The sequence below is a fragment of the Vipera ursinii genome, assembly GCF_947247035.1.
Source record: "Vipera ursinii genome assembly, chromosome: 1".
In the NCBI taxonomy this organism is placed as follows: domain Eukaryota; kingdom Metazoa; phylum Chordata; class Lepidosauria; order Squamata; family Viperidae; genus Vipera; species Vipera ursinii.
Window position 1 is genome coordinate 190,101,979 of NC_139512.1, and position 27,566 is coordinate 190,129,544.

General features: G+C 42.3%; 1 protein-coding gene across 1 annotated transcript in view; it reads left to right on the forward strand.

Moving 5' to 3' along the window:
* Positions 1-27,566, forward strand: part of COL4A2 (collagen type IV alpha 2 chain) — a 217,172-nt gene that overhangs the window by 41,033 nt on the left and 148,573 nt on the right. The window contains exon 4 of the mRNA XM_083348207.1: positions 6,174-6,254. Coding sequence (XP_083204333.1) covers positions 6,174-6,254 — 81 coding nt within the window. The remainder of the gene's footprint in view (positions 1-6,173; positions 6,255-27,566) is intronic.

Genomic DNA, 27,566 nt, shown 5'->3' on the forward strand with positions numbered 1-27,566 from the left:
ACTTTCCTTTTTCCACCATGAACCACCCTGCATTTAGTTCTACTCATTAAGTTTTATATTATTGAGTGACATTGTCTGAGATATGAGCCACGCAATGTGCTTTGTGCAAGACTGTGCTTGAAAAAGATCCAGAAAGTGCAGTTGGTTCAGGGATCCGTGCTTCTTCCTAACTGGCAGTCATAGACATTCTGGATGCTGGTCAATCTAGAGACTACTGGTGTTAACCTTGGACTCACTAACATTTCTAAAACACATTTGATCTGCATGTAATATTTATCCATATTTTTCTTGGGCTTAGCATATTGTGCAACTTGGAACAACCGTTAACTTGGCTTCTTTATGGTTTAAATGATGTGATCATGGTTTCTTCTTTCAATCCCAGACTAATTCATCCATCCCAAAAAAGAGTTATGGTTTAGTTGCAAAGCAATTAACTCTTACAGCCATGTATTCATTGCTCCTGAAGACTTTTTTTTACTCTTTTTGTAAAAAGGGAGGTTTTTTTGTTCTCATAGCATGTGTAATAATTATTTTCAGTAACTAGTATTTTACATAGTGGTTAGTAAAACTGTTGCAATTTCTACCACAACTCCAAGGTTATGTGTACGTGTACACACACACACACACACACACACACACACACACACACACACGTTTATGTATAAGGGCAACAAAACGATTAGAAACCTAGAACAGTTCCTTAAAGGGAAAGACTATAATTATTGTCGCAATTCATAAAATAATATTATTTATAAAGTAATTGGGGGTTGATATACCTATATCATCTGGGTATGCATTGTTTGTTCTTAAGCAATGTTAATGCTTTAAATATTTTATAAATGTTTTACACAAATTATAAAATGCAGAGTGTGGAGAACTTCTATTTTTTATTGCCAATTTTAGCATTTCCTCTCCAACAAATACGTTTTGGTACAATTTAAACAAGACAGGATCTTCATACATTATCTGTCAATGTTTGTGGACCAATTCTAAATAAGACAAAGTAATTCAGTCAATCCTGTTATATAGGCTTTATGTATTTGTTTATCTAAATTATACAATGTATATAATATCATGCAGGAATTCTCTAGAGAATATTAAAAAAATGTTGAAACTATAATCTGGTGAGGAGCAATTAGTTATCATGTCAGAGCAGTATGTATCTTACTAGGAAATAAAACTGAGAAATAAAATCCAAATCCATATATTTACTAATGTTCTAAAATTCTAAGTAATAATCAATCTGAAATATTTGCAATACTTTTTCTTCATAGATTATATTTCTTTAAATATTTGCTTGTTCCCAAGCCTAGACATTTCCTGACTTTTTTTAAGTAGACAGACTCAGTGTCTAATTGAGAGAGGATGTGAACAGACCAGATGACATGGTGTAATTCACATAAAGGAAGTCTACTGTTTTGATGTTTATAAGCTCCATATGCTAGTTGTTTGTACTTTGATAAGAGCATTTTTGGTACACAGAACAAACCACAAGATTCACTACATACTGCTGTACAAAATTTATGCATCTTTTGTGTATCAGAAAGGACTGAAAAGGCAAGAAGGAGGTTGTGTTGTATACCAAATCAGTGTGACTTGCTGTTTAATACTTTTAATTTAACTGAAGAACTAAGCCCAAAGAATTTCAGAGTTTAATACATGATACATAGGGGATAGCTATATTATGTTAAATTACAAAATATGTTAAAAAGTTTACTATTCCTATAATTATTTGTGAATAATATTGCAAATTTGTGATTTGTGATATTTGTGAATCATACAATTATGATATATATATAATACGAGATAGAACGTGCATAATATGGCCAAATTCTTCATTATGCTTATTTGGTTTCATCAAGAAGGAAGATTATATGATTTCACAGGAACGCTTTTCAAACATTGCAAAGAGTTGCCGTGAGATTGAAGAACTGAAAAACGAAACATTTTTGTCTCAGCTACTGGTGCCTGTATCCCCCTCTCCAGGAAGCACCTAATGGCAATGGGAAGATCCCTCTGGCCAGAGAAGGAACAGTTGCAGAGTTCTTCCTTCCTATCAGAAATAACATTTGGAACCAAACTAGGTGGTTACATAGTCTACCCTTTTCAAAATAAGTATGAGAATGATCTCTCTCTCTCTGTGTGTCACGTGGGTGCAGCAATTCATACAATTTATGCTTTCAACAAATTCTTTATAAATTGGATGAATGAGTAAACTGTCTTGCCTTTGATGCTTCCTCCTCAAGTGTATTCCCATTAGCTACTGAGGTCTAAGCTTTGTATACAGGGTTCTTCAGAATGATGGGTAAGATTTATTAGTGTCCATGATAAGTGGCTCCGAACAATCATATGATTGTTCCAACCATTTCTGTTAATCTAAGTGGCTGGAGGGATGGAATTAACATCAACACAATTCTTAATCTGTTACATAACCCAAAATAGAAGCACTTTAGAGTGCCTACTATAAAAAGACACCTTCCACATTTTGAAGATAACTAGTTGATAAAAATCTAGGCTCCCAAGCATGTTGATAAAAAGCCTAGAGAGAGGGAGTGGACTGTGGGAACTCCTCATCCCAATCCTGAAATGAATTTGGATGCTGAATTCTGAAGCTTTAAACACTTGCTAAATATAAGATGAGGGACACGGTGGCTCAGTGGGTTAAAACAGCAGTTTGGCGGGTCGAATCCCGAGTGCCACATAACAGAGTGAGCACCTGTTACTCGTCCCAGCTTCTGCCAACCTAGCAGTTCAAAAGCACGTAAAAATGCAAGTAGAAAAATAGGGACCACTACGGTGGGAAGTTAACAGCGTTCCGTGCGCCTTTGGCGTCTAGTCATGCCGGCCACATGACCATGGAGATGTCCTTGGACAAGCGCTGGCTCTTCGGCTTTGAAATGGAGATGAACACCGGCCCCTAGAGTCAGAAACGACTAGCACGCACATGCGGGGGAACCTTTACCTTTTTACTAAATATAAGATATATATACATTCAAAGTATTCTATAGAATTAGGAAAAAGAAATTTCCATTGTTTTATATAACTACATTTTCATTTCTATTTTAACTTTATCTGGCTTGGGTGTGTATGTATAACATTAACTTTTTATTTTATCTACTAATGCCTTTCAGTGCAAAGGAAAGGTATACTGTATTTTCCAGAAAGATGACTTTATTTGCTGCTAATAAATATGAACGGAAGAGGGGAGTTGCCTTCCACTTGCTAAGAAAGGTCATAGTGCCTGCTGTCTGGAACAGCACCCCCCTGGAGACATGTATAACCCCCCACCCTAACCTACTTCCAAGTGAGACCTGAAAACCTGGCTCTTTTCCTAGGCATTGGTTTAGGATATTTGGTGGGCCTCCAAGTTTGGGAGTAATATCTGTTCCTTCAAGTGCAACTTCATTCTTTTCTACTGTAAAGTTATCATCATCTTGCTTTTTATTCTTGTGAAGCTGCTCAGAATCACCTTGAATTCTGGCAAAGAAAGAAAAGGGAGAAAGGAAGGAAGAGACAGAAAGAAAAGTCCATAAAATCATACTCAGTGTTTCCCTCCTTTTGTTGCTGAAAATAAGAAAGAATGAAGGAACATTGAAATGAAAGCGAACAAATATGAGAGAGGTACAAATAACCAAGCGTCAAAAGATTGGGAGAAGCTGTGTTTCAAGAGGATGTGGAAATACATAAATAAATTTCCATGGTAGTGGAAATAAATTATGAGTTATGATGAAAGAAGAAGTCAGCTTTAAGCATAATCTTTATTTCCAATAATTCCTCTGAGTCATAAAATAGGTCTTTAAAATTTAAATTTAAATCTTTAAAAATTAAAATATGGGCAGCTGTATCTCTGTATTGAATGTTCAGATGTGCTCACTTGCTCAGAAAAAAGCATTTAATTGAGAGAATTTTAAAAGGAGACTGGCCAATCCATGCAGAGTTGTCTGCAGGATAAATGATTAGTGCCATAGATTCTGCATCCTATTTATAGCAGTTCGAAAGCACGTAAAATTGCAAGTAGAAAAATAGGGACCACTATGGTGGGAAGGTAACAGCGTTCCGTGCGCCTTTGGCATCTAGTCATGCCGGCCACATGACCACGGAGACGTCCTCGGACAAGCGCTGGCTCTTCGGCTTTGAAATGGAGATGAGCACCGGCCCCTAGAGTTGGAAACGACTAGCACGCATGTGCGGGGGAACCTTTACCTTTACCTTATGATTTAATAAGAGAAGGTGGAGTTTGCATGTGCAGAAGTGCAATACTGTTTTTGTCATTTCCCTCCCTTGCAGATATTACTAGGACTATCAGCATCTATAAATTACCTAATCACTTGCTAATAAGTAATAAGTAGGTGAACTATCTAGTTACTTACATCTTGAATAACAGGCAGCATACAACACTAATGGCAAAAAAAAGCTTTTTCCCTCCTGACCATGTCTCTAAGCTTCCCAATTACATCTGGTCAATTGCCAATGTATCAATATTGCAGGTGATCTAGCAGAGCTCTTCTAAGCTCCTTTTGATAGCTAATTATATCTCAGGGTTTAAAAAATATGAGTTTTGCTAATAAGATTTGTTGATACCAAAGTAGTGATATCTGTTTATATTTACGTATAGATTGCTCTAAGTGCATCCATTTTTCATACGATGACTGTGCAGACCTTTGAAGTGATGCTTTATTTTGAGGCTATTTTCAAGTTGCCCGTCTCCTTGAAGGGCAGAATGAGAGTAGGTGAACCTCCTGGATCTGGATGCTAAATAGGCTTCTGTGCGGCACCTGTTTCCACCAAAGCGGTGGGCCAGACTGAATCAGCCCCTTCACATTCACCTGTCTCACAGGTGAGGGTTGAAAGGTATTGTGGGGCAACCCCCCCCCATAAAGGATGGAATTGTCAGGCCTAAAGAACCAAGAACGACTCGTGGAGTCATTTCTGAGTAGTTTTTTACTGTTGTTCACCTACAAACAGAAATCTTTTCAAAGTAAAGCAACTATCTGCATGACTATTAGATATGCTCTGTGAATTGCTAGGGAGTGGCCGTTTTAACCCTCTTCCTGCCAACCAACTTTCCAAGCTCCACTTTGCCCTCTGGGAAAGAGCCCCTCCCTCCTACGACTCCAGACTACATTCCATCACAGGCCACTACCTGCTACTGAATGAAAGGCAGGATATTAGTTAATTGCATTTTAATTGTTCCCAAGAATTTAATTGTTATGCTTTGTATACTGATCAGGCTGACCACCTGATTTCTAAGAAAAATGGGCAAAGCTCCATGATTTCAGAAACTGCATTTTTTGTAACAAATTATTGTTTATATCCCTGGTTTCTGGCAGGGATAGGGTAAGTAGAATCACCTGAATCATGACATCTTCTCTCAAATTACACAGTCATTTACACAATTATGTCAGGATACACATGAGATCAGTATGGTCTGTGTTGTACGCTTATGTATGTAGCTTTTAAGCATCAGGTTCACCATTAGCAGGAGAGGGCAATATTTATAGACAGGCAGTATTTCTAATTGTTAAGCTGCCAATTACTAGTCATGAACCAGTGATGTCACTAGAGGGGCAATTTAAGATATATTTTTTTCTGACAGCGCTTAGTTTGTTTTCTGGCTATGTAAATTACATTTATCTCAGGATATACACTTTAATGTTTTTTATCTGTTTCTTGTCAAATAAATATTACAGGTAGTCCTCACTTAGTGACCGTTTGAAGTTACAATAGCCCTGAAAAAAGTGACTTATGACCATTTTTCACACTTATGACTATTACAGTATCCCTATGGTGACGTGATTTACATTCAAATGCTTGACAATTGACTCACATTTATGATGGTTGCAATGTCCTGGGGTCATGTGATCCCCTTTTGTGACCCTTTAACAAGCAAAGTCAGTGGGGAAGCCAGATTCACTTAACAACTGTGATGCCAATTTAATAACTGCAGTGATTTACTCAACAACTGTGGCAAGAAAAGTCGTAAAATGGGGCAAAGCTTACTTAATAAATTTCTCACTTAGAAACATAAATTTGGGGGTCAGTTGTGGTCATAAGGTGAGGACTACCTGTATTTGTATGCTGTCACTTAAATCTATTCCTGTTTCAGTTGTATTTTAATTTATTTCTCTATTTTTGGTTTTATTGAAATTTTGAATGTGTCCCATATTTTTCAGGGAGGAAAGTCCTACACTGGACCATGTGCAGGGAGAGACTGCAGTGAGGGCTGTAAATGTTTCCCAGAAAAAGGAGCTCGTGTGAGTACCAGCATCTTGTTGCATTAAAAATTCTATTATTTTAATGGATTAACCATTAAATTTGGTATAGGAGTCTGGAATTAAGATATTAATGGGTAGAATTAAAATATAAATGAACCAATCCCAGACATGCAGATTGACAGCTTCTTGGGAGAAAACAAAATAATCTGGAGCTAGACTTTCACACCTCTATAAAATACTCTTTTATCAGAAAATAATAGGTAAGTTTATCTTTTGCCTTTACAAGTTTATCTTTCTGCCTTTCCTTTTTTTAAATCCTGGGAGGATAAATTCATTCTGAAATAAAGGATGGAGAATATCATTTTTCATTCTTGAAAAAACTGTAAAGATAATGCTACATATATTGGGTACTCTGTTTTGCAAAATGCCAATTTCCCAATTGTATTTTAATTGTGAGTATCTTAAAAAGCAAGAATCTCAATGGGAGCCAAAGTGGAATCTGTTGGCCCCATGGACCTCATGTTGCCACCATCTGTATTAATGGCCTTGGCTGGCAGGGGTGCCCACACAGGGGGCTTACGGCTTGTCAGAATGATGAAAGCAATATGGGAACACAAGGAGAAACCTCTCCCTTTTACAATGTAGAAAAGTAAAGTTCTACATTTAGGCAAGAAAAACCAAATGTATAGGTATAGTATAGGTGGTACCTTGCTCAATAGTAGTAACTTTGAGAGGAATCGTGGAGGCCTAGTGGACAATCACTTCAATATAATAATTAATAATAATAATAAACCTTTATTGTCAAAGTACAACATGTGTACATTGAGATTAGCTGAGCCTCCCCCCGTGCTCTCTCTCCCCAACACACAGTGACAACAAACCCTCCATCCTACCACACCATGTGAACCAACTACACCACACACCAGACTCCCAAGTCAATTCTGCATAAGTTCACAGAGATTATATCCCATTTAAAAGCCTAACAGCCCACAGATAAAAGCTATTTTTCAGCCTGTTGGTACGGCTGGCTATACTCCTATATCTCCTACCAGATGGTAGGAGAGTAAAGAGATACCGTCCAGGGTGTGAGTCATCCCTGAGAATCTTCCTCACTCTTCCAAGGCAACGAGCAACTCTTCCAAGGCAACGAGCCCTGGCGATGTCATCCAGTGGTGTCAGGGGACAGCCCACAATGTCACTACCCTCTGTAATACTTTCCTGTCCGCGGCTGTCAGACCAGCAAACCAAACCACAATACCATACAAGAGGACGCTCTCTATAGTAGACCGGCAAAAGAGGGTCATTAGCTGTTGTTCTACGCTGTTCTTCCGCAAGACCCTAAGAAAGTGAAGCCTCTGTTGGGCCTTTCTAGCCACCTGGGTTGTGTTAACTTTCCAGGTCAGATCTTCACAGAGGTAGACTCCCAGAAATTTAAAGGAGGAAACTCTCTCCACACAGTCCTCCCCGATGTAAAGTGGGGCAGGTTCCTCCTTTTTTCTCCGGAAGTCTAACACTATCTCTTTCGTCTTGCCAATGTTTAGGTGCAACTTCTTGTTACTACACCATATGGATAGTTTTTGTACCTCCACCCTATATGCTGTCTCATCCCCACCTGTAATAAGACCTACCACAGATGTATCATCTGCCAGCAGTGTGCTGCAGCTGCCAGCAGTATGAGCCAGCAGTGTGCTGCAGCTGCCAAAAAACCCAACACAGTGCTAGGCTGCATTAACAGAGGGATAGAATCAAGATCATGTGAAGTATTAATACCACTTTACAAAGCCTTGGTAAGGCCACACTTAGAATACTGCATCCAGTTTTTGTCACCATGATGTAAAAAAGATGTTGAGACTCTGGAAAGAGTACAGAGAAGAGCAACAAAGATGATTAAGGGACTGGAGGCTAAAACATATAAGGAATGGTTGCTGGAATTGGGTATGTCTAGTTTATTGAAGAGAAGGGCGAGGGGGGACAAGATAGTAGTGTTCCAATATCTCAGGGGCTGCCACAAAGAAGAAGGAGTCAAGCCATTCTCCAAAGCGCCTGAAGGCAGGACAAGTAGCAACAGATGGAAACTAATCAAGGAGAGAAACAACCTAGAACTAAGGAGAAACTTCCTGACAGATAGAACAATTAACCAGTGGAACAAGCCTCCAGAAGCTTTGAATGCTCCAACACTGGAAGCTTTTAAGATGAGACTGGATAGCCATTTGTCTGAAATGGTATAGGGTTTCCTACCTGAGCAGGGGGTTGGACTAGATGACCTCCAAGGTCCCTTCCAACTATTATTATTATTATTATTATTATTATTATTATTATTATTATTATTATTATTATTATTATTATTATTATTATTATTATTATTATGAAATCCTACAGTGCATGTTGAGAAGAGGAAGGTCTCCCCATGAAATTTCTGTTTTTCTGATACTCCTAGGTTTCTTGCTACCAACACTGTTAGTTTTGAGCCAATACCTATCTATATTAGAATGTGTCAACTGAACTGGCTCATGCCAATTGTGAGTTCTTGCTTTGCTTTTCCTATAAATATTAGTTTTCAATATATAGTGATGATACGTGACACATACTCATTCATATCACTGGAAACAGATTTTTTCCATTAATTTAATAATATTTTCCATTGATTTAATAATATTTATAAGTCTTATTGTCAAATAAAAATCTGAATATTTGTTGAAAAAATTATGTGACCATATTATCAAATACAGGTATTTATTACAGTGTGACCTTATTCACTTTTAATAAAATAAATAAATATAACTTAAGGTATGCATGATGACGATGTTGATGATATCCATTCAATTGTGTCTGACTTTTGGCGATACTATGGGTAAAGTCTTGCACTACTTCTTTGAGTTTTTCACACTCAGGCTGGTGTCAGCTTTGATGGTGTCCAGCCAGCGCTGTTTCCTTAAAGTATGCATAGACCTCCAATTATATTACAAATTTAATGAGAGAAAAAAATAAAGTTCTAACAGAATTAGTTTTTATTATCAGAAGATCCATTGTTATTTTTAGAACATGTTTCCTGACCAAAAGTCAGTTTAGCTGAATCTAACACAAAAAAACCTGCTTTGTTCTTAAAAATAAATAAGAATTTCCTATCAGAACATTTAAACATTCTCATTAAAGAGAAATAATCTTAATCAGGAAGGAACATTTCAGTGTCACTTTCCTAATGAATAAATAATACAACAATGAGGTCATTCGAGGTACTGACATTAAAAAGCAAGACAGACAATTTTCAGATGTTACCCTATTTTTGAAATTATTGTGCTGTTCTTATTCTAAAACTATTAAAGCATTTTGGGTCTTTGAGAATATAATTTTTGGAAAGTTTAATGTATGATATAAATGTTGAAATCCCTCAAACTCACACTTGCTATGTATGTTATATTTATAGATCTTTTATGGATGCCTTTTAATATTGCTTAATACTGCTTATGTTTATTTATTTCTCTACTACAAACAGCAAGATATCCTCTGGGTATTTTCACTTTATAAATTAGGAAAATAAGTCAGATGACTGAGGGAAAAATACAATTTGTGTGATTTACTATAAAGATGTGGGAGGTTTAAGAAATAATGGAAACGCCTTTTTAAATTTTTTTGAATTATTAAGTTACTGTATATAACTATTCCTTCAACAATATTTACATGAGAAAAACTTTCATCTTCCATATCAGGATACAGAGATTTAACTGACTGAGGAAAACTTTTTAAACTTAATTTTCCCAATACTGTGGACATTTTGATGGAACACAATCCCTTGCCTCTGATCATCCCATGTTTTAATTTCTGAAGCCCCAAAGGAAATGGGGAGGGGGAATGAGCTGAGATCACAGATGTTGAGGGGGGGGGGTTGAAAAAGGAAGCCCTTCCTGATAGCATTTGGCAAGAAAGGAAATACAAGAGCAGATATGTTCTGTTTTGTTTGCGGGTGGGGTATAACTCAGTTCTTTAGTGTTCCAACTTATTCAATATCATTAGCTTCCTTCTCTCTGAAATGTGTCCCCTGAAACCCCTCCAGGAGTGGGATTCACTTATCAATTCATTTCAGGACCAGGTCACAAACCACATAACTGTGGAGCCATGCCAGTTCAGATGATGCTGACATAACACCAGATATACCGTCTCAAAAGAACACTGCATAAATGTACATCGGATTGCAGGAATAGATTGATTTATCAATATGTATTACTTCTTAAATCTTGTCTGTTGGGATTACTTTGTCCAGAAAAACTCTCTTCTGTGTGTTTAGGGGGATTGGGAGGCAGCAGCAGAATGTCTGTCTGTCAGGGGAGACAGTTATAAGTATTGTACAAAACAGTAGTGGGTGTCTGTCTGTCTTCTTGTGCTTCCCATGGGCATTGAGACTCTTGAGGTTCAGAGAAACTGAATAAGGTTACATAAACATTTGAATGATTTCTTCACAACTGTTTCTTTGAGGAGAATCTTAGAGGAAACACAACCTCTGCTGGCATGGACTGTCATCCCATTTCTGTTTGCATCTACATAACACTTGCAGAGTTGGAAGAGGGAGCTGTAGATGAGGATGGGGATACTAAAAGGGGCTCAACATTAAATAGTACTGGTTAAGGAGGCCAAAACCATTTTGTTCAGTATTTATATTCTCCCCTCCAAATGATTTTAGTGAATGCCATGTAAGTTAATTAAACTACTATGGAATTTAATCCCATTGGAAGAGGTGATCAGATATGCAGTCTGCAACCCTGCAGCATCAGGGCTTTTTTAATCTAGCTTTTAGAAGAGTGAGTAAATGGAGGAGAGTCACCAAATGCCGGAAGATACCATCTTGGTCAGTGGGCAAACTATTCTAATCAAATCTACACAGCTACATTTAACCTTTTAGGATCTGTAGGATTGTTTTGATTCTTGCCCATTCATTTGCCTAACAACTGTTTAAGAGTTGTTTTTTAAATGTTGAAAACATCTTGGTAGCCAACTAATTTTTAAGACCTGTATTATGCTTGCTAAATTTGTGTTAGCAGTTGTTTCTCAAGAAATTGCGGCTAGCACCAAAGTTGTGACACTGATTCAGTATACTTCTGTCCTTATGCACTTGGCAAATCACACATCTAATTTGGTATTGCATGACCTATGGGTGAAAGTCCTTATATAACTCTCTTTGACATATGCAGTTATTTAGTGAGCATGTAACTAATAGCAACTTGGAACCTCTCTAGAAAAGACCCAAAACTCCAGAAGTTATTGAATCCAATGTGCGCTTGGAAAAATTCTTAGAGAATCAACCATCTATATTGTACCATATATATTGCACCCCTAATTTATTTTAGGAATTAAGAATTGACTAGGATTGCAGATTCTATTTATCTTAATCACTCCATTAATTTCCTGGATGATAGAAAATTGATGAACATGAAATGATTGATGCATACATTAGATAGGTAAATCTGATCAAAGTCAATGCCTTTTCTTTTTCCCTTCTCCCCCTCACTTTTTTCCCCTTTTTCCTCCTCACTGTGTCTTACTATTTGCTTTTGTATTTTTGTATTTTATTCTATAATCTAATAAAATGTTACAAATTGTAGAAAAAAGTAAAAAAGTACTGGTTTTAATTTCTTCGATGGGAGTTCCTTTGCTTAATCCCTTTCCCTTTGCACTGATAAATGTATGATGAATTTATCCATATTTATTAATATGCACTACTACCAGCTGGCTGGTTGGCTGTTCTTCCATTCTACCTTTCCTCTCCGTCCACAGTGTAGTAAGAATACACACACACCCAAGTCCCTTCACTGTACCCCTAAGATACAGGAATCAAGCGCAAAGCAAGAAAGGCTCACAAAAGCCTTCCAGAATAAAGAAAAACTAACTCTGTTTTTTTTTCTTTAAGCTGCCTCAGGCCTGTCACAATGTTGCAACCAGACCCTGAAAGGCTCTGGCAATTGCAAAAAGCGATAACCTTAAATTAAGCCTGTTTATCTACAAAGAAAACTTGCTAAAACCCATAGACAGACTCAAAATAAGGAGGTGAAACTAATTACATTTGTTCAAAGGGATTAAACCTACTGAAGCCAACATTTTGGACTCATTGCTAGCCTTTGTGAAACAGACTAAAATATTCCAATAACCAAAGCACACAAACCGAGCCTCTGAATTATGAAATGCTGTAAAAACTGTACAAAAATCCTTATTGTAACCCAATCAAGCTGCCAGCTGACCCAGAACTACGTAAATAAGACAACCTCCTTTCCGACATGCTCATCTCCCAGCTTTTCATTTCATCAGCACTGATTGCGTTCTCCTGGCTGGAGAAAACAAATCAGGGGATCTTTTCTTCCAGCAACAGCTGCTTCTTCCCTGTCTCTTTTTCCTCCCTGCCTGCTGAGCTCTCCTTCCACAGCTTCTTCTCCAACCCCTTTTCTGCCAAAACCACCTCCTTTTATATCCTATCCTCTCCTCCGCCTCCTTTTCTCTTCAGTTCACCTCCAGATATGGAAGCGCCAATCATATGGAGCCCTGCAGTGCTCCTGGGACTTCTGCCGAGCCCCGACAGTCCTGCAGCTCCAGCTGCCTCTCCCTTGTGTCATTTCAGCTCATTCCCCTCCCCCACTACACTTGTCTACAAGGGTCACATACCACCTGCCACATGCCAAAGTACCACTGGTGGTACGTGTACCATTGGTTGAAAAGCCCTGATCTAGACCAACCATCTGCAATGTGCAGGAAAACCAATTAAAACCATCCTTAAGTGTCAGCAGTTCAGCCTCTTCTTAAGCACTTCCAGAGTGGAGAATTTGCAATCTCTATAGTAGATGGGGACGCGATGGCTCAGTGGGTTAAGACACTGAGCTTGTCGATCAGAAGGTCAGCAGTTTGGCGGGTCGAATCCCGAGTGCCACGTAACAGAGTGAGCACCTGTTACTCGTCCCAGCTTCTGCCCACCTAGCAGTTCAAAAGCACGTAAAAATGCAAGTAGAAAAATAGGGACCACTACGGTGGGAAGGTAACAGCGTTCTGTGCGCCTTTGGCATCCAGTCATGCCAGTCACATGACCACGGAGACGTCCTCGGACAAGCGCTGGCTCTTCGGCTTTGAAACGGAGATGAGCACCGGCCCCTAGAGTCGGAAACTATATTCTATGGTTGTACAGATGTTAGTATTAGGTAATTTCCCCCTATATTTAAATGAAATCTAATAGTTGCAACCTATACCCAATATTTCTGGTCTCTCGTTTTATGGTAACAGAAAAAAATCCCCACAACACCTTTTAATGTATCTGAACGCTGATATCATGTCTCTGCTCAAGCTTTTTTCTCTAGCCTAAAACATCCCCAATTCTTTCAGACTGGTCTTGTAGGGAGTGTCCTCAAGTGTCTGTTATTTTATTTATTTATTTGGTTCATTTGTTAAGGCTGCCCAACTCCAAGAAGACTTTGGATGGCACATATTCAGTCCAATGTATATATTACAAACACAATTTAAAAACCACATGAGTGTCCAAACAAAAAAAAAACCACACACTCCCAACATGGAAGAAAACTCAACAGGGGAAAAAACCAGGTCTCAGGAGACTTCCACAAACCAAAGAGAATGGGAACCATCCATATCTCCAGGAAGATGCTGTTCCAGGGGACAGGGACTGTGAAAGAGAAGACACCCTTCCTCAGTCTCATAAGATGGCAATTTTTAATTGTTGGGACCTGGGCTATACCTACTCTGCCTGAATACACCAGATGAACAAAATGAAGTAAAAACAGATGGTTCCTCAAATAATTATCTTTATTGTCCTCTGAACCTATTTAAACCAGAATTTCCAGAATATGTTTCTGGAAATTGTATTGTATATTTCTGGAAATTGTATAGTATTTCAATGTGCTCTTATCAGTGAAGAATAGAGAAGATTGTACTTGTTGTTGTTGTTAGCTGCGAAGTCGTGTCCGACCCATCGCGACCCTATGGACAACGTTCCTCCAGGCCTTCCTGTCCTCTACCATCTTCTGGAGTCCATTTAAGCTCACGCCTACTGCTTCAGTGACTCCATCCAGCCACCTCATTCTCTGTCGTCCCCTTCTTCTATTGCCCTCGATCTTTCCCAGCATTAGGCTCTTCTCCAGTGAGTCCTTCCTTCTCATTAGGTGGCCAAAGTATTTGAGTTTTAGCTTCAGGATCTGGCCTTCTAAAGAGCAGTCAGGATTGATCTCCTCTAGGACTGACCGGTTTGATCGCCTTGCAGTCCAAGGGACTCGCAGGAGTCTTCTCCAGCACCATAGTTCAAAGGCCTCAATTCTTTGGCGCTCAGCCTTTCTTATGGTCCAACTTTCACTGCCATACATTGCAACTGGGAAGACCATAGCCTTGACTATACGCACATTTGTTGACAGGGTGATGTCTCTGCTTTTTAGTGTGCTGTCTAGATTTGCCATGGCTTTCCTCCCCAGGAGCAAGCGTCTTTTAATTTCTTGGCTACAGTCCCCATCTGCAGTGATCTTGGAGCCCAGGAAAATAAAATCTGTCACTACTTCCATTTCTTCCCCATCTATTTGCCAGGAATTGAGAGGGCCAGATGCCATGATCTTGGTTTTCTTAATGTTAAGTTTCAACCCAAGTTTTGCACTCTCCTTCTTCACCCGCAACAAGAGGCTCTTTAGTTCTTCTTCACTTTCTGCCATTAGAGTGGTATCATCTGCATATCTTAGGTTGTTGATATTTCTTCCGGCAATCTTAATTCCAACTTTTGATTCATCTAGCCCTGCCTTTCTCATGATGTGCTCTGCATATAAGTTAAATAGGCAGGGCGACAGTATACAGCCTTGCCGGACTCCTTTCCCAATTTTGAACCAATCAGTGGTTCCGTGTCCAGTTCTCACTGTTGCTTCTTGACCCGCATATAGGTTTCTCAAGAGACAAATAAGATGGTCTGGTACTCCCATCTCTTTAAGAACTTGCCACAGTTTGTTATGATCCACACAATCAAAGGCTTTAGCATAGTCAATGAAGCAGAAGTAGATGTTTTTCTGGAACTCCCTAGCTTTCTCCATGATCCAGCGTATGTTGGCAATTTGATCTCTAGTTCCTCTGCCTCTTCGAAATCCTGCCTGTACTTCTGGTAGTTCTCGATCCACATACTGCTGAAGTCTAGCTTGTAGGATTTTAAGCATGACTTTACTAGCATGAGAAATGAGTGCAATGGTGCGATAGTTTGAACATTCTTTGGCACTGCCTTTCTTTGGAATTGGAATGTAAACTGATCTTTTCCAATCCTGTGGCCACTGTTGAGTTTTCCAAATTTGCTGGCAAATTGAGTGTAGCACTTTTACTGCACTGTCTTTTAAGATTTTGAATAGCTCAGCTGGAATACTGTCACCTCCACTAGCTTTGTTGTTGCTCAGCTTTTCTAAGGCCCACTTCACTTCACATTCTAGGATGTCTGGCTCGAGGTCAGTGACCACCTCATTGTGATTATCAGGGACGTTAAGGTCATTCTTGTATAGTTCTTCTGTGTAATTTTGCCACCTCTTCTTAATCTCTTCTGCCTCTGTTAGGTCCCTGCCATTTTGGTCCTTTATCATGCCCATTTTTGCATGAAACGTTCCCTTCATCTCTCCAATTTTCTTGAAAAGATCTCTGGTCCTCCCTATTCTATTGTTTTCTTCTATTTCTTTGCACTGTTCATTTAAGAAGGCATTCTTATCTCTTCTAGCTATTCTCTGGAATTCTGCATTCAATTGGGCATATCTATGTTTTTCTCCCTTGCCTTTCGCTTCCCTCCTTTCCTCAGCTATTTGCTATTTGGTTTTGGTTGCTACCTCTTGTACAATGTCACCAACCTCTGTCCATAGTTCTTCAGGCACTCTGTCTATCAGATCTAATTCCTTAAATCTATTTGTCACCTCTACTGTATATTCAACAGGGATATGATTTAATTCATACCTGAGTGGCCTAGTGCTTTTCCCTACTTTCTTCAGTTTAAGCCTAAACTTTGCAAGGAGAAGCTCATGGTCTGAGCCACAGTCAGCTCCTGGTCTTGTTTTTACTGACTGTATAGAGCTTCTCCATCTTTGGCTGCAGAGCATATAGTCAATCTGATTTCTGTGTTGACCGTCTGGTGATGTCCATGTGTAGAGCCGTCTCTTGGGTTGTTGGAAAAGAGTGTTTGCTATGACCATCGTATTCTCTTGACAAAATTCTATCAGCCTGTGCCCTGCTTCATTTTGTACTCCAAGGCCAAACTTGCCTGTTATTCCAGTTATCTTTTGGCTTCCTACTTTAGCATTCCAATCCCCCATGATGATAAGGACATCATTTTTTGGTGTTAGTTCTATAAGGTGCTGTAGGGCTTCGTAGAACCGGTCAATTTCATCCTCTTCAGCACTGGTGGTTGGGGCATAGACTTGGACTACTGTGATATTGAATGGTTTGCCTTGGATTCAAACTGAGATCATTCTGTCATTTTGAGGATTGTATCCCAGTATTGCTTTTCCTACTCTTTTATTGACTATGAAGGCTACTCCATTTCTTCTGAGGGATTCTTGTCCGCAGTAGTATATCTGATGGTCATCTGAATTAAATTCACCCATTCCTGTCCATTTTAGTTCGCTGATACCTAAGATGTCGATGTTTAGTCTTGTCATCTCTTGTTTGACCACGTCCAGCTTTCCTTGATTCATGGATCTTACATTCCAGGTTCCTATGGAGAAAAAATCTTTACAGCATCGGACTTTCCTTTCACCACCAGACACATCCACAGCTGAGCGTCCTTTCGGCTTTGGCCCAGTCGCTTCATTCTTTCTGGCGCTACTAGTACTAGCCCTCTGCTCTTCCCCAGTAGCATATTGGACGCCTTCCGACCTGAGGGGCTCATCTTCCAGCGTCATATTGTTTTGCCTTTTGGTACGGTCCATAGGGTTTTCATGGCAAAGATACTGGAGTGGGTTGCCATTTCCTTCTCCAGTGGATCACGTTTTGTCAGAACTCTCGACTATGACCTGTCCGTCTTGGGTGGCCCTGCACGGCATAGCTCATAGCTTCATTGAATTACGCAAGCCCCTTCGCCACGACAAGGCAGTAATCCATGAAGGGGAGATTGTACTTATCTTTGATATAATGCTTCTTTTAATGCAGGCCAGAACTGCATTATCCATTCTAGTAGCTGTCTCACACTGCTTCCTCATGTTCAGCTGGATGACAGTAATCACATCCAAGAGTTTCTATAGCAGTCACCCTTGTGAGGTAGTCCATATTGCTAAGCACACTGATTTGTGCTTAAAATTGTAAGCCACCCTGAGTCTTTGGAGAAGGGTGGGATATAAATGGAATTAAAATAAAAATAAATAAAATAAATATGAGAAGCATATCCAGAAGCTCTAATTTTTACGGTAAGTTTACATTAACAGAATCTTGAAGTATGGAAGTACATATCTCTCCCTCATCTTTATAGTCCTAGAAAAACCCTCTTCCTTCTGCAGGCTCGGCTGTCACTTTTCTGACCATTGTCTTATCTGTGGTATTTCTTCCTGTTTCCCAGGGTCATTCTCACATAGCATTACAGCAATGTGGTGTAATCCCCCATATTATGTGATCTATATTTCTTTACCCCAGATGTAATACTTTACATTTCTCCTTGCTAAGGACATTTTGTTCTTCTCAGCCCACCCTCAACCCCAATCTTGTTCCCTTGGCTAATTCCTGGAATCCTCCTTTCTTGAAGAAGGGAACTGCATTTGTTCTTCTCCAGTCCTCCAACACCTCCACAATTCTGCAGAGCTTCTCAAAGACAATTGACAGAGCTCTTTAGCCAATTCCTTCACTATTCTGGATTATTTCTGTAACGTATTGGGCTTTGTCTTGTTAAGGGAACACTACGAGGGTTAATCACTGGAAGGCTAATGGCTCCCAGCTCCTCAGACAACCCGTCTCCAGTGCCACCATTGGCTGCCTGTAGGGCGGAAATAGGTTGCCTATTGGCCGCTGCCTAGAGGCCAGGGTATAAATTGCTGCATTCACAGTCCTGTTTCTCAGTTCAGATCCTGCAAGCAATAAACAATGATCTTTGCTGAACTCACTAGCCTCGTCTCGTCATTAAAGCAACGAACCCAGTATGCAACACTGGCGATGAAGGTGGGATCCTGCTCCTCCAAATGAGCTGAAGAGTCACTAGGGGAGAGGCAGCGCACGCCTGGCGGAAAAAGCAATTCCCCCCGTACAGTTGGCTAGCACAGCCACACTAGCAACCACACGCTCAGAGGACCAGTCCCTGGGCAATGGGGGAGCAGGATTCGAAGACACCGAGCACCAGCCGCGAAGACCAGCAAAAATGGCCAAGGTCGGAAAGCTGGAAGAATTCAACATAACTCAGCCAGAAGGGTGGTCCTCGTACCTGTCCAGGGTTGAGAACTACCTCTGAGCGAACCAGGTCGCCGAGGACAGATTGAAGGCCGCCACGCTCCTCTGTGTGTGCGTCCCAGCAATGTTCGACATAGCGGAAAACCTGTTCGCGCCAACGCCATTAGAGTCTGTATCATTTGCGGACTTGAAGAAGAAGCTCGGAGACCACTTCCAGCCCAAGCTGTCGGTAATCGCTTGGCGCTATGCATTTGAGGAGAGTCCAGCAATCAGGTGAAACTGTGTCCGAGTTCATCACGGCCTTGAGGCAGGCCGCATGCCTGTGCCAGTTCTCCAACATTGAGGAGAAACTACGAGACCGGTTTGTCTGTGGTCTCCGAAACTGAGAGCTACAGCAAAAGCTCTTCGCCAAAGAGAATCTGTCATTCCCAGATGCGCTGAAGGAAGTCATGGCGGACGAAGCCGCCGGTGGGGCCGTACAAGCCATGCGGCCTGCCAAAACTACACAACGTGAAGAAGCCGTCCACCACAAGGACGCCGAACACACAGAAGTCCCTGAAGACGACACAGAAGTCGACAAGCTGCACAGACACCATGACCAACAGCGTCGCAGCGACAAGCAACATGGGGCCACTTACAAGGCAGATCCCTTCCTTAGATGCCCAGGTTGTGGTGGCTGCCACCAACACTTGGACTGTAGGTTCCAGACAGTCACAAGCTGGGCCTGTGGAAAGATGGGCCACATCACGTTTGTCTGCAGAGGTCGCCAGAGGGACCGTCCATCGAATCGCCAGTTGGAAGATCCAACCAGGAGAGGTACCTGGGCCCCAGGACAGTATAGCGTGGGGTTTTGCTCCAGCCGCAGTAGCATTTGCCGTACCGGGGCTCACCACCTGATTAAGCCAAAGCATAGACTTCAGGTGGAGCTGCAAGGGATCCCCTGCAAGATGGAGTTGGACACAGGCTCCACCGTTTCCATTATTTCCCTTGAAACATTTAATTTCGTTTGTGGTCTCAGTAAAAGATGGGACAAGCTGAGGCCATCTGATATTGTATTAACTGATTTTCAGAATGCCAGAGTCGCAGTCAAGGGTGAGGCCACACTAGCCGTTAAATTTAAGGGGTTTTCGGGGCACCTGGATGTTGTTGTAGTAGGGGGTCAGCGAACAAGCCTGATCAGGCTCGATTGGTTTGATGCACTAAGCATCCAAGTAACCGGGATCAATAGTACACAAGTCACAAGTCTAGCAACAGTATGCAAGGAATTTGCTGATGTGTTTGATTCAGCTCTGGAGACATACACGGGCCCGCCAATAGCATTTAAACTAGATCCAAATGTAGTGCCAGTTAGGATTAAACCTCGTAGGGTTCCATTTGCTCTTAAACACAAGATAGACGCTGAACTAGATAAACTTGTTGAACAGGGCGTACTGCAGCCAGTACATGGGGGTGATTGGGAGACCCCAATCGTAACGCCACTTAAAGCCAATGGGGAGGTCAGAATCTGTGCAGATTACAAATGCACAATTAACCATGCACTCAAACAGCACGCATACCCAGTACCAGTAGTAAGCCACATCCTGGCATCTTTGCAGGGTGGAACCATTTTTGCAAAATTAGATTTGGCTCAGGCCTACCAGCAGCTCCCTGTTGATGAGGCCACAGCCACGGCACAGACTATTGTAACCCATAGGGGGTGGTTTAAAGTAAAGTGCCTGCATGTTGGGGTCAGTGTAGCCCCCGGCATTTTTCAGGGCACCATGGAACGTACACTCAAGGGCATTCTGGGGGTTTGCCCCTATTTTGATGATGTGCTCATCACCGGTGAGTCCACTGAGGTACTTGCAAGGAGGCTCAGAGCCGTCCTGCAAAGGCTGCGCAAAGCAGGTCTCAAGCTCAAAAAGAATAAGTGCAGTATTGGGGTCCCCTCAACTGAGTTCTTAGGGTTTCACATTGATGATGATAGCATCCAGCCTGCTGAGTCGAAAGTAAAAGCCATTCAGATGGCACCCAGCCCTAAAACAAAAGGAGAGCTGCAGGCATTCCTATGCCTCCTAAATTTTTACCACACGTTCCTTCCTAACAAGGCCGCAGTGGCAGAGCCACTACACCAGCTCTTGGATAAAAATGCTACATGGAAGTGGACTAGAGTTCACAAAAAGAGTTTCTGGGAATTGAAGGCCCTTCTGTCCATTAGTTCCACTATCACTTATTTCAAGGAGTCAAAGCCAGTTTGCTTAGCATGTGATGCATCCCCATACGGGGTGGGTGCAGTCCTAAGTCACTTAGAGGGAGATGGAACTCAAGTTCCAATTGCTTTTTATTCAAGGACACTGTCCTCCACCAAGCGTAATTACGCTCAGATTGACAGAGGCACTGGCTATAGTTGCTGGGGTAAAAAAATTCCACAACTATTTATACGGCAGGGACTTCACGGTCTTCACAGACCATAAACTACTATTGGGGTTATTCACTACAGACAGACAGACACACCACATTTTATCCCCTAGGATGCTTAGATGGTCCATTTTTTAATCAGCTTATACTTTTAAGCTAATTCACAAACCTGGCAAGGATATGGGCCATGCAGATGGCCTGAACAGACTTCCACTGCGTCAAATTGAATCAGACCTGGCCCCAGCGGCCCGCGTTTTGTCCATTCAGGACTTGCCGGAGTTTCCCCTCCATGCGGGGGTCATTGCTGCAGAAACGGCAGCAGACAAGACCCTACATAGAGTGCTATCTTGGGTCCACACAGGGTGGCTGGATAAAAACCCAGGTCCTGAGTTTCAGAACTGTGTTACGAGGAGACACGAGCTCTCAGCTCACAAGGGTTGTATTCTTTGGGGGAACAGGGTCATAATTCCCACCTCACTAAGAGACAGGGTGTTGCAATCACTTCATGAAGGTCATCTGGGTATTGTTCGCATGAAAGCCTTGGCAAGAAGCTATTTATGGTGGCCAGGATTAGATAAAGCCATTGAGGCCCAGGTGCATGGGTGTTATACATGCCAGCAATCAAGGCCTGAAATGCCACACGCTCCAGTTCACAGGTGGGAGGAGACTCACACTCCCTGGTCTAGGATACATATAGACTTTGCTGGGCCCTTTCAGGGACAGCTCTTTCTTATAGTGGTCAACAGCCACTCTAAATGGCTAGAAGTTATACCAATCACATACATGACTACTGCTATGACCATCCAGGTGCTTCGGAAACTCTTTGCTATGCACCGGCTGCCGGACGTCGTAGTGTCCGATAACGGGGCCCAATTTACTGCGGCAGAATTTCAGGCGTTCCTGAGAGCAAACCTCATGAGGCATGCAACATCGGCTCCATTTCACTCATCTACTAATGGTCAAGCCAAACGTATGGTTCGCACCACAAAGGAGTCATTGAGGTGTATAGTGACTGGGGACTGGCACCACAGACTGGCTGACTTTTTGCTCTGCCAACATTCCACGCCTTGCACGGCAACAGGGAAAAGCCCAGCAGAGCTGCGCTGGGGAAGGCGACTAATCACAAAGCTGGACAGGCTGCACCCAGACTGGGTGGCAGCTGACGCCTCTCACCCAAACCCCCCGAGGGGGCTGCAAGTGGGCTACGGGGTGTGGGCCAGGAACTATGGGCATGGGAACTTGTGGATGCCAGGGAAGATTACCAAAATGGCAGGCCCTCTCTCATACAAAGTGGGCCTAGAGGGTGGGCGAGTTGTCCGTAGGCCATATTGATCAGCTTAGGAAGCGTTTCCAGAATGGCCACAAAGCGAGGACTTCATCACAGGTCCTTTCCACGGACCGCAAACCGGCAGCCTGGCCGAGCAATCCATTGGCTCTGAGGGTCCAAGCAGCCAGAGCAACAGGGAGGTGGCCGGAGGGGAAGAAAGCCCAGGAGTGCAACATGGTCCCCTGACAGAGAAAGCCAGCCAGAGCACTACAGCTGCTGTGCTAACTCTGTGGAGCAAACTGACTCTGGGGTGGGCCAATCTGGAAGGGCCAGCCAGAGATTTCTGAGTTAATCAGACTCTTTTGAACTTAAAGACACTGATCTACCCAGCCCGGTGGGCAAGCTGGTAGGCCAGGAAGCACCTGGGTCCCCCAGGCATTCCACAAGGGTTCACAAACTTCCTTCATATCAACAGGATTTTGTTCTGAAATAACGAAGCTATAATGTTTCTGTATCATGACGGTGCTGCTAGGTAGGAAACATCTGTATTAGACAGGATGGAAACATGTAAATGCACACTATTGTTGTACCTTGTAAATTTGTATTGCTGTAATCATTTTCCTTTTGTTGTTATAATGTTTGTACATTCTAGGGGGGAGGGGTGTAATGTATTGGGCTTTGTCTTGTTAAGGGAACACCACATGGGTTAATCGCTGGAAGGTTGCTTAAGCAGGGAAGCTGGCTAATGGCTCCCAGCTCCTCAGACAACCTGTCTCCAGCGCCGCCATTGGCTGCCTCTAGGGTGGCAATAGGTTGCTTTAAACCTATTGGCCACCGCCTAGAGGCCAGGGTATAAATTGCTGCATTCACAGCCCTGTTTCTCAGTTCAGATCCTGCAAGCAATAAACAATGATCTTTGCTGAACTCACTCGCCTCGTCTCATCATTGAAGCAACAAACCCAGTATCCAACGATTTCATCACACCTTGGAAACTTGAAAGCATTCAAATTACCTGGAAGATCCCTTTACCATGTCCTTGCTGAACTTCACCCTCCCCTGCTTGTTCATTCCTATACTAAATATACTAAACTACTGCTCATCCTCACTTAACAACCACACATTCACTGACTTTTCAGACTTATGATGGTACTGAAAAAGTGATTCTTATGACTGGTCATTGTTCAAAACCAAGCACTTGGCACCCAACTCACAATTACGAAATTGCAGCATCCTGCTGTCATGTGACCTCCATTTGCAACCCTCACAACTGGGTTCCAACAAGGATAGTTAATATTGAAATTGGCAGGAGGCAAAACAAATGGTCACCGCACAATGTCCACCCTTCACAAAAGTCGCTTTAGTGATGCAGATTCTGGTCCCAATAACTGTTGCTTGGTGAGGACCACCTGTGTGCAATATTTCTGGAATGTTTTTAATGTATTCTTATAAAATAAAATTAGAATTTGTTTTGTGTACACATAAAATATTTGAGATGTTTTTATTTATATATTTTTATAAAAACATTTTCACATATATTCTTATAAAATAGATATGAATAAATAAATGCATTCTTATTAAATAACATTTTACTTTCTTTTAAATTTTTTATTAAGCTTTAAAGACACCACAGTTAATATTTCTTTAAAAACATTAGCTGTAAATTTGTAAGAACTAAATGATTAAAAATTGCAATTAATATTTCTATTAAAAACTCAGCTATTAGTAATACAATAAATAACTAAATAACTATGTAAGTAAATTGCATAAAATATTATTTACAACTGCAAGCTGTTTTGTACAATTTGTAACAATCACAATAATAAATCCTTCTTCAAATGTTCCAGAATATCTATAAATAAAAAATAATGCTTTACAAGTCATACTGTGATGCTCCAAATTTATAGTTATGTGAAGGTATCAGAACAATTTAGCATGCATACAGAGATGTGTGCCTATGAACATAAACATATTTTAATCCGTTTTGCTGATTACTGTAAAACCTGTATTCCCCAGGGGGGGGGTTGTATGTCTGAGGAAAATATTGTGAAAATATTATGAATTTCACTAACTTTCTGTTTGTTCACTGCCCATTTTCAAACTATTTTGGATTTATGTGTATCTCTTTTGGGGAAGTGGAAATTAGCATCTTGATGAGTTGTGTGGAATATTACCGGTATTTTCAAAGAGAAACAAAACCTTTTATCCTCTGAAAAGCCCAGCCCAAAATATTTGGGCACTAGGAAAATGTGTTTCTCATATTTAGAAAAACAATATAATAATAAATTTACTAGCTGACAGTTTGCCAACATTAAAGAGCTGGCTTGTTATTTTGCCTTGTGATATAGTCATTTCTGCACTTATTAAACTGATGAATAGTTTAAATATTTAAATAATTTAAATACTTTAATATTCCAGTCCTTTCTCATATGAATATAAAATTTCTGGGGAAAAATGTAAATGTTCTAAAATACTTCTGGATTTTTTAAATCATTTTGCCCAATCTGGGACAGAAGTATATTAAACAGTTTGTTTATATTTCTATCCTGGTGCTTGATTCTTTTCTTTCTAACACACACACACACACACACACACACACACACACACACTCACACACACATATATAAAAACTGAATACAAATATAATTGTCCTGAAAATGCGAGTCTCGGGTATATACATAATAAAACTGGAAACACAGATCACCAAGACTAAAACTTTTTATTAAAACTGAGCTTTTATCAGCACCTGCTGACATCATCAGAGTGTAAGCCAGGATTGCGAAGCTCGTTTTCATAGTCCCTGAGAAGCCAACAGTTTAGCTAATGAACATGTTATGGGTCTATTTAGCCCCTGTCATCCCAGAATCAATTGCATCAATCCTATTTCCATTGGGCTGGCTGACGTTTGTTTAAATTTTGGCACTCTGCCTTTGTCCACTTGCCCCGCCCACCAGGAGCATTCGTCCTGTCACACATAATTGCCCCGCTGCCCAGGTGATTCTTCTGCATGCCGTGCCACTGTCTCGGTTCAGAGCTCCTCTGTCCTGCTGGCACAGCTGTTCTTGTTGGTAGATGCCTCTTCCTGAAGTCCATGGGTCCGCTCTGCTTCCTTGTCATCTCCTGCTGTGCTGATGTATCAGCTGGTAAGCACTTACGATCCTCTGTTCTCCTGTTCACACAGGGGGGAACTGATCGTTGGTTCATCCATTCAGTCTTCCTCTCAGGGTTGATGGTTGAGTTTCCCAGACTTATAGTTCTGGGCGACTTTAACCTGCCTTCTCTGGGAGGGTCGTCTGAGTTGGCCCAGGAGTTCATGGCCTCCATGACAGCCATGGACCTGACCCAAGTAATTCAGGGTCTGACTCATGGGGGAGGACACACTCTCAACCTAGTTTTCTTATCTGGGCAGTGGTTTGATGATCTGGGAGGGGGCTCGCCAACTATTGTCCCCCTGTCATGGTCCGATCATCACCTCCTGCAGTTGGTCTTCCACTATGCCACCCCCCGCTACTGGGCTTCAGAACCGACCAGGTGGTTCCGCCCAGGCGCCTAATGGATCCGGAATGGTTCCAGACGGCACTTGGGTCTATACCTATCCCCCTCGCTCACAGCCCGGCTGACGCCTTGGTGGATGCCTGGGAAAGGGCTGCCACCGGGGCACTCGACCGTGTTGTACCCTTGCGACCCCGGACCCGGCGCAGATCCCGGTGGGCTCCATGGTTTTCTGTGGAGCTCCGGGAAATGAAGTGTCGGAGACAAGGTCTAGAGAGCTGTTGGAGATCCAGCCGGTCTGAGTCTGACCGGTTGCGGTTAAGAACCTTTACAAGGTCTTATCTCGCGGCAATGAGGACAGCGAAGTCTAATTACTTCGCTGCCCTCATCGCATCTGCAGATAATCGCCTGGCCGCCCTGCTTAGGGTGACTCGCTCCCTCCTTAATCAGGAGGTGAAGGAGGAGCCCTTGCAGGGGCGAGCCGAGGAGTTTAGCTATCATCTGACAAAATCGCTCAGATTCGAGCCAGTTTGGATTCTGACTGGGCAGAGACTGACTGGGAGGAATCGAGCGGTCTAGAGAATGTTACCTGGAGTGAATTCGATCCTGTTTCCCCAGATGAGGTGGACAGGATCATGAGGAGACTGAGTTCCGCTACGTGTTTATTGGACCCGTGCCCCTCCTGGCTGGTATATGCAGCCCGGGAGGAGACACGCAGCTGGTTCCAGGCAGTAATAATTGCTTCCTTGAGGGAGGGTACCTTCCCTGCCGCCTTGAAGGAGGCGGTGGTGAGGCCCATCCTCAAGAAGCCTGCCCTGGACCCAGCTATTTTGAACAACTATCGTCCGGTCTCCAACCTTCGCTTTCTTGCGAAGGTGGTTGAGAGCGTGCTGGCACTTCAGCTCCCTCTGTTCCTGGAGGAAACTGATTATCTGGACCCATACCAATCGGGCTTCAGGACCAGGTACAGCACGGAGACGGCATTGGTTGCGCTGGTGAATGATCTCTGCCGGGTTCGGGACAGGGGTTGTTCCTCTGTCCTAGTCCTATTAGACCTCTCAGCGGCTTTTGATACCATCGACCATGGTATCCTACTGCGGCATCTCAGGGGGTTGGGAGTGGGGGGCACTGTTTTACAGTGGTTCTCCTCCTACCTCCTGGGCTGCTCGCAGTTGGTGTTGACGGGAGGGCAGAGGTCCGCCCCGAGGCCTCTCGTTTGTGGAGTTCCTCAGGGGTCGGTCTTCTCTCCCCTCTTGTTCAACATCTATATGAAGCTGCTGGGTGAGCTCATTCGTGGTTTTGGGGTGGGGTCATCAGTATGCTGATGATACCCAGCTTTTTCTTTCCACCCCGAACCAACCCAGTGATGCCCTCGACGTGATGTCCCGTTGCCTGGAAGCGGTCCGGGTTTGGATGGGGAGAAACAGGCTTCGTCTCAATCCTGCCAAGACTGAGTGGCTGTGCATACCGGCATCTCAGACTAACCAATCTTTTCCATCGTTAACTATGGGGGGTGAGGTGTTACCCCCCATTGATAGGGCCCGCAACTTGGGTGTCCTCCTGGATTCACGGCTCAGTTTGGAAGATCATATAGGAGCCGTGGCCAGGGGAGCTTTTGCCCAGGTTCGCCTGGTGCGCCAGTTACGGCCCTATCTGGACCGAGATGCCCTACGCACAGTCACCCATGCGCTCGTGACCTCCCGGCTAGACTACTGCAATGCTCTCTACATGGGGCTGCCCCTGAGGACCACTCGGAGGCTTCAGCTGGTGCAGAATGCAGCCGCGCAAGTTGTGATGGGAGTCTCCCGATACTCCCATGTAACACCTCTTCTCCACGAGCTGCATTG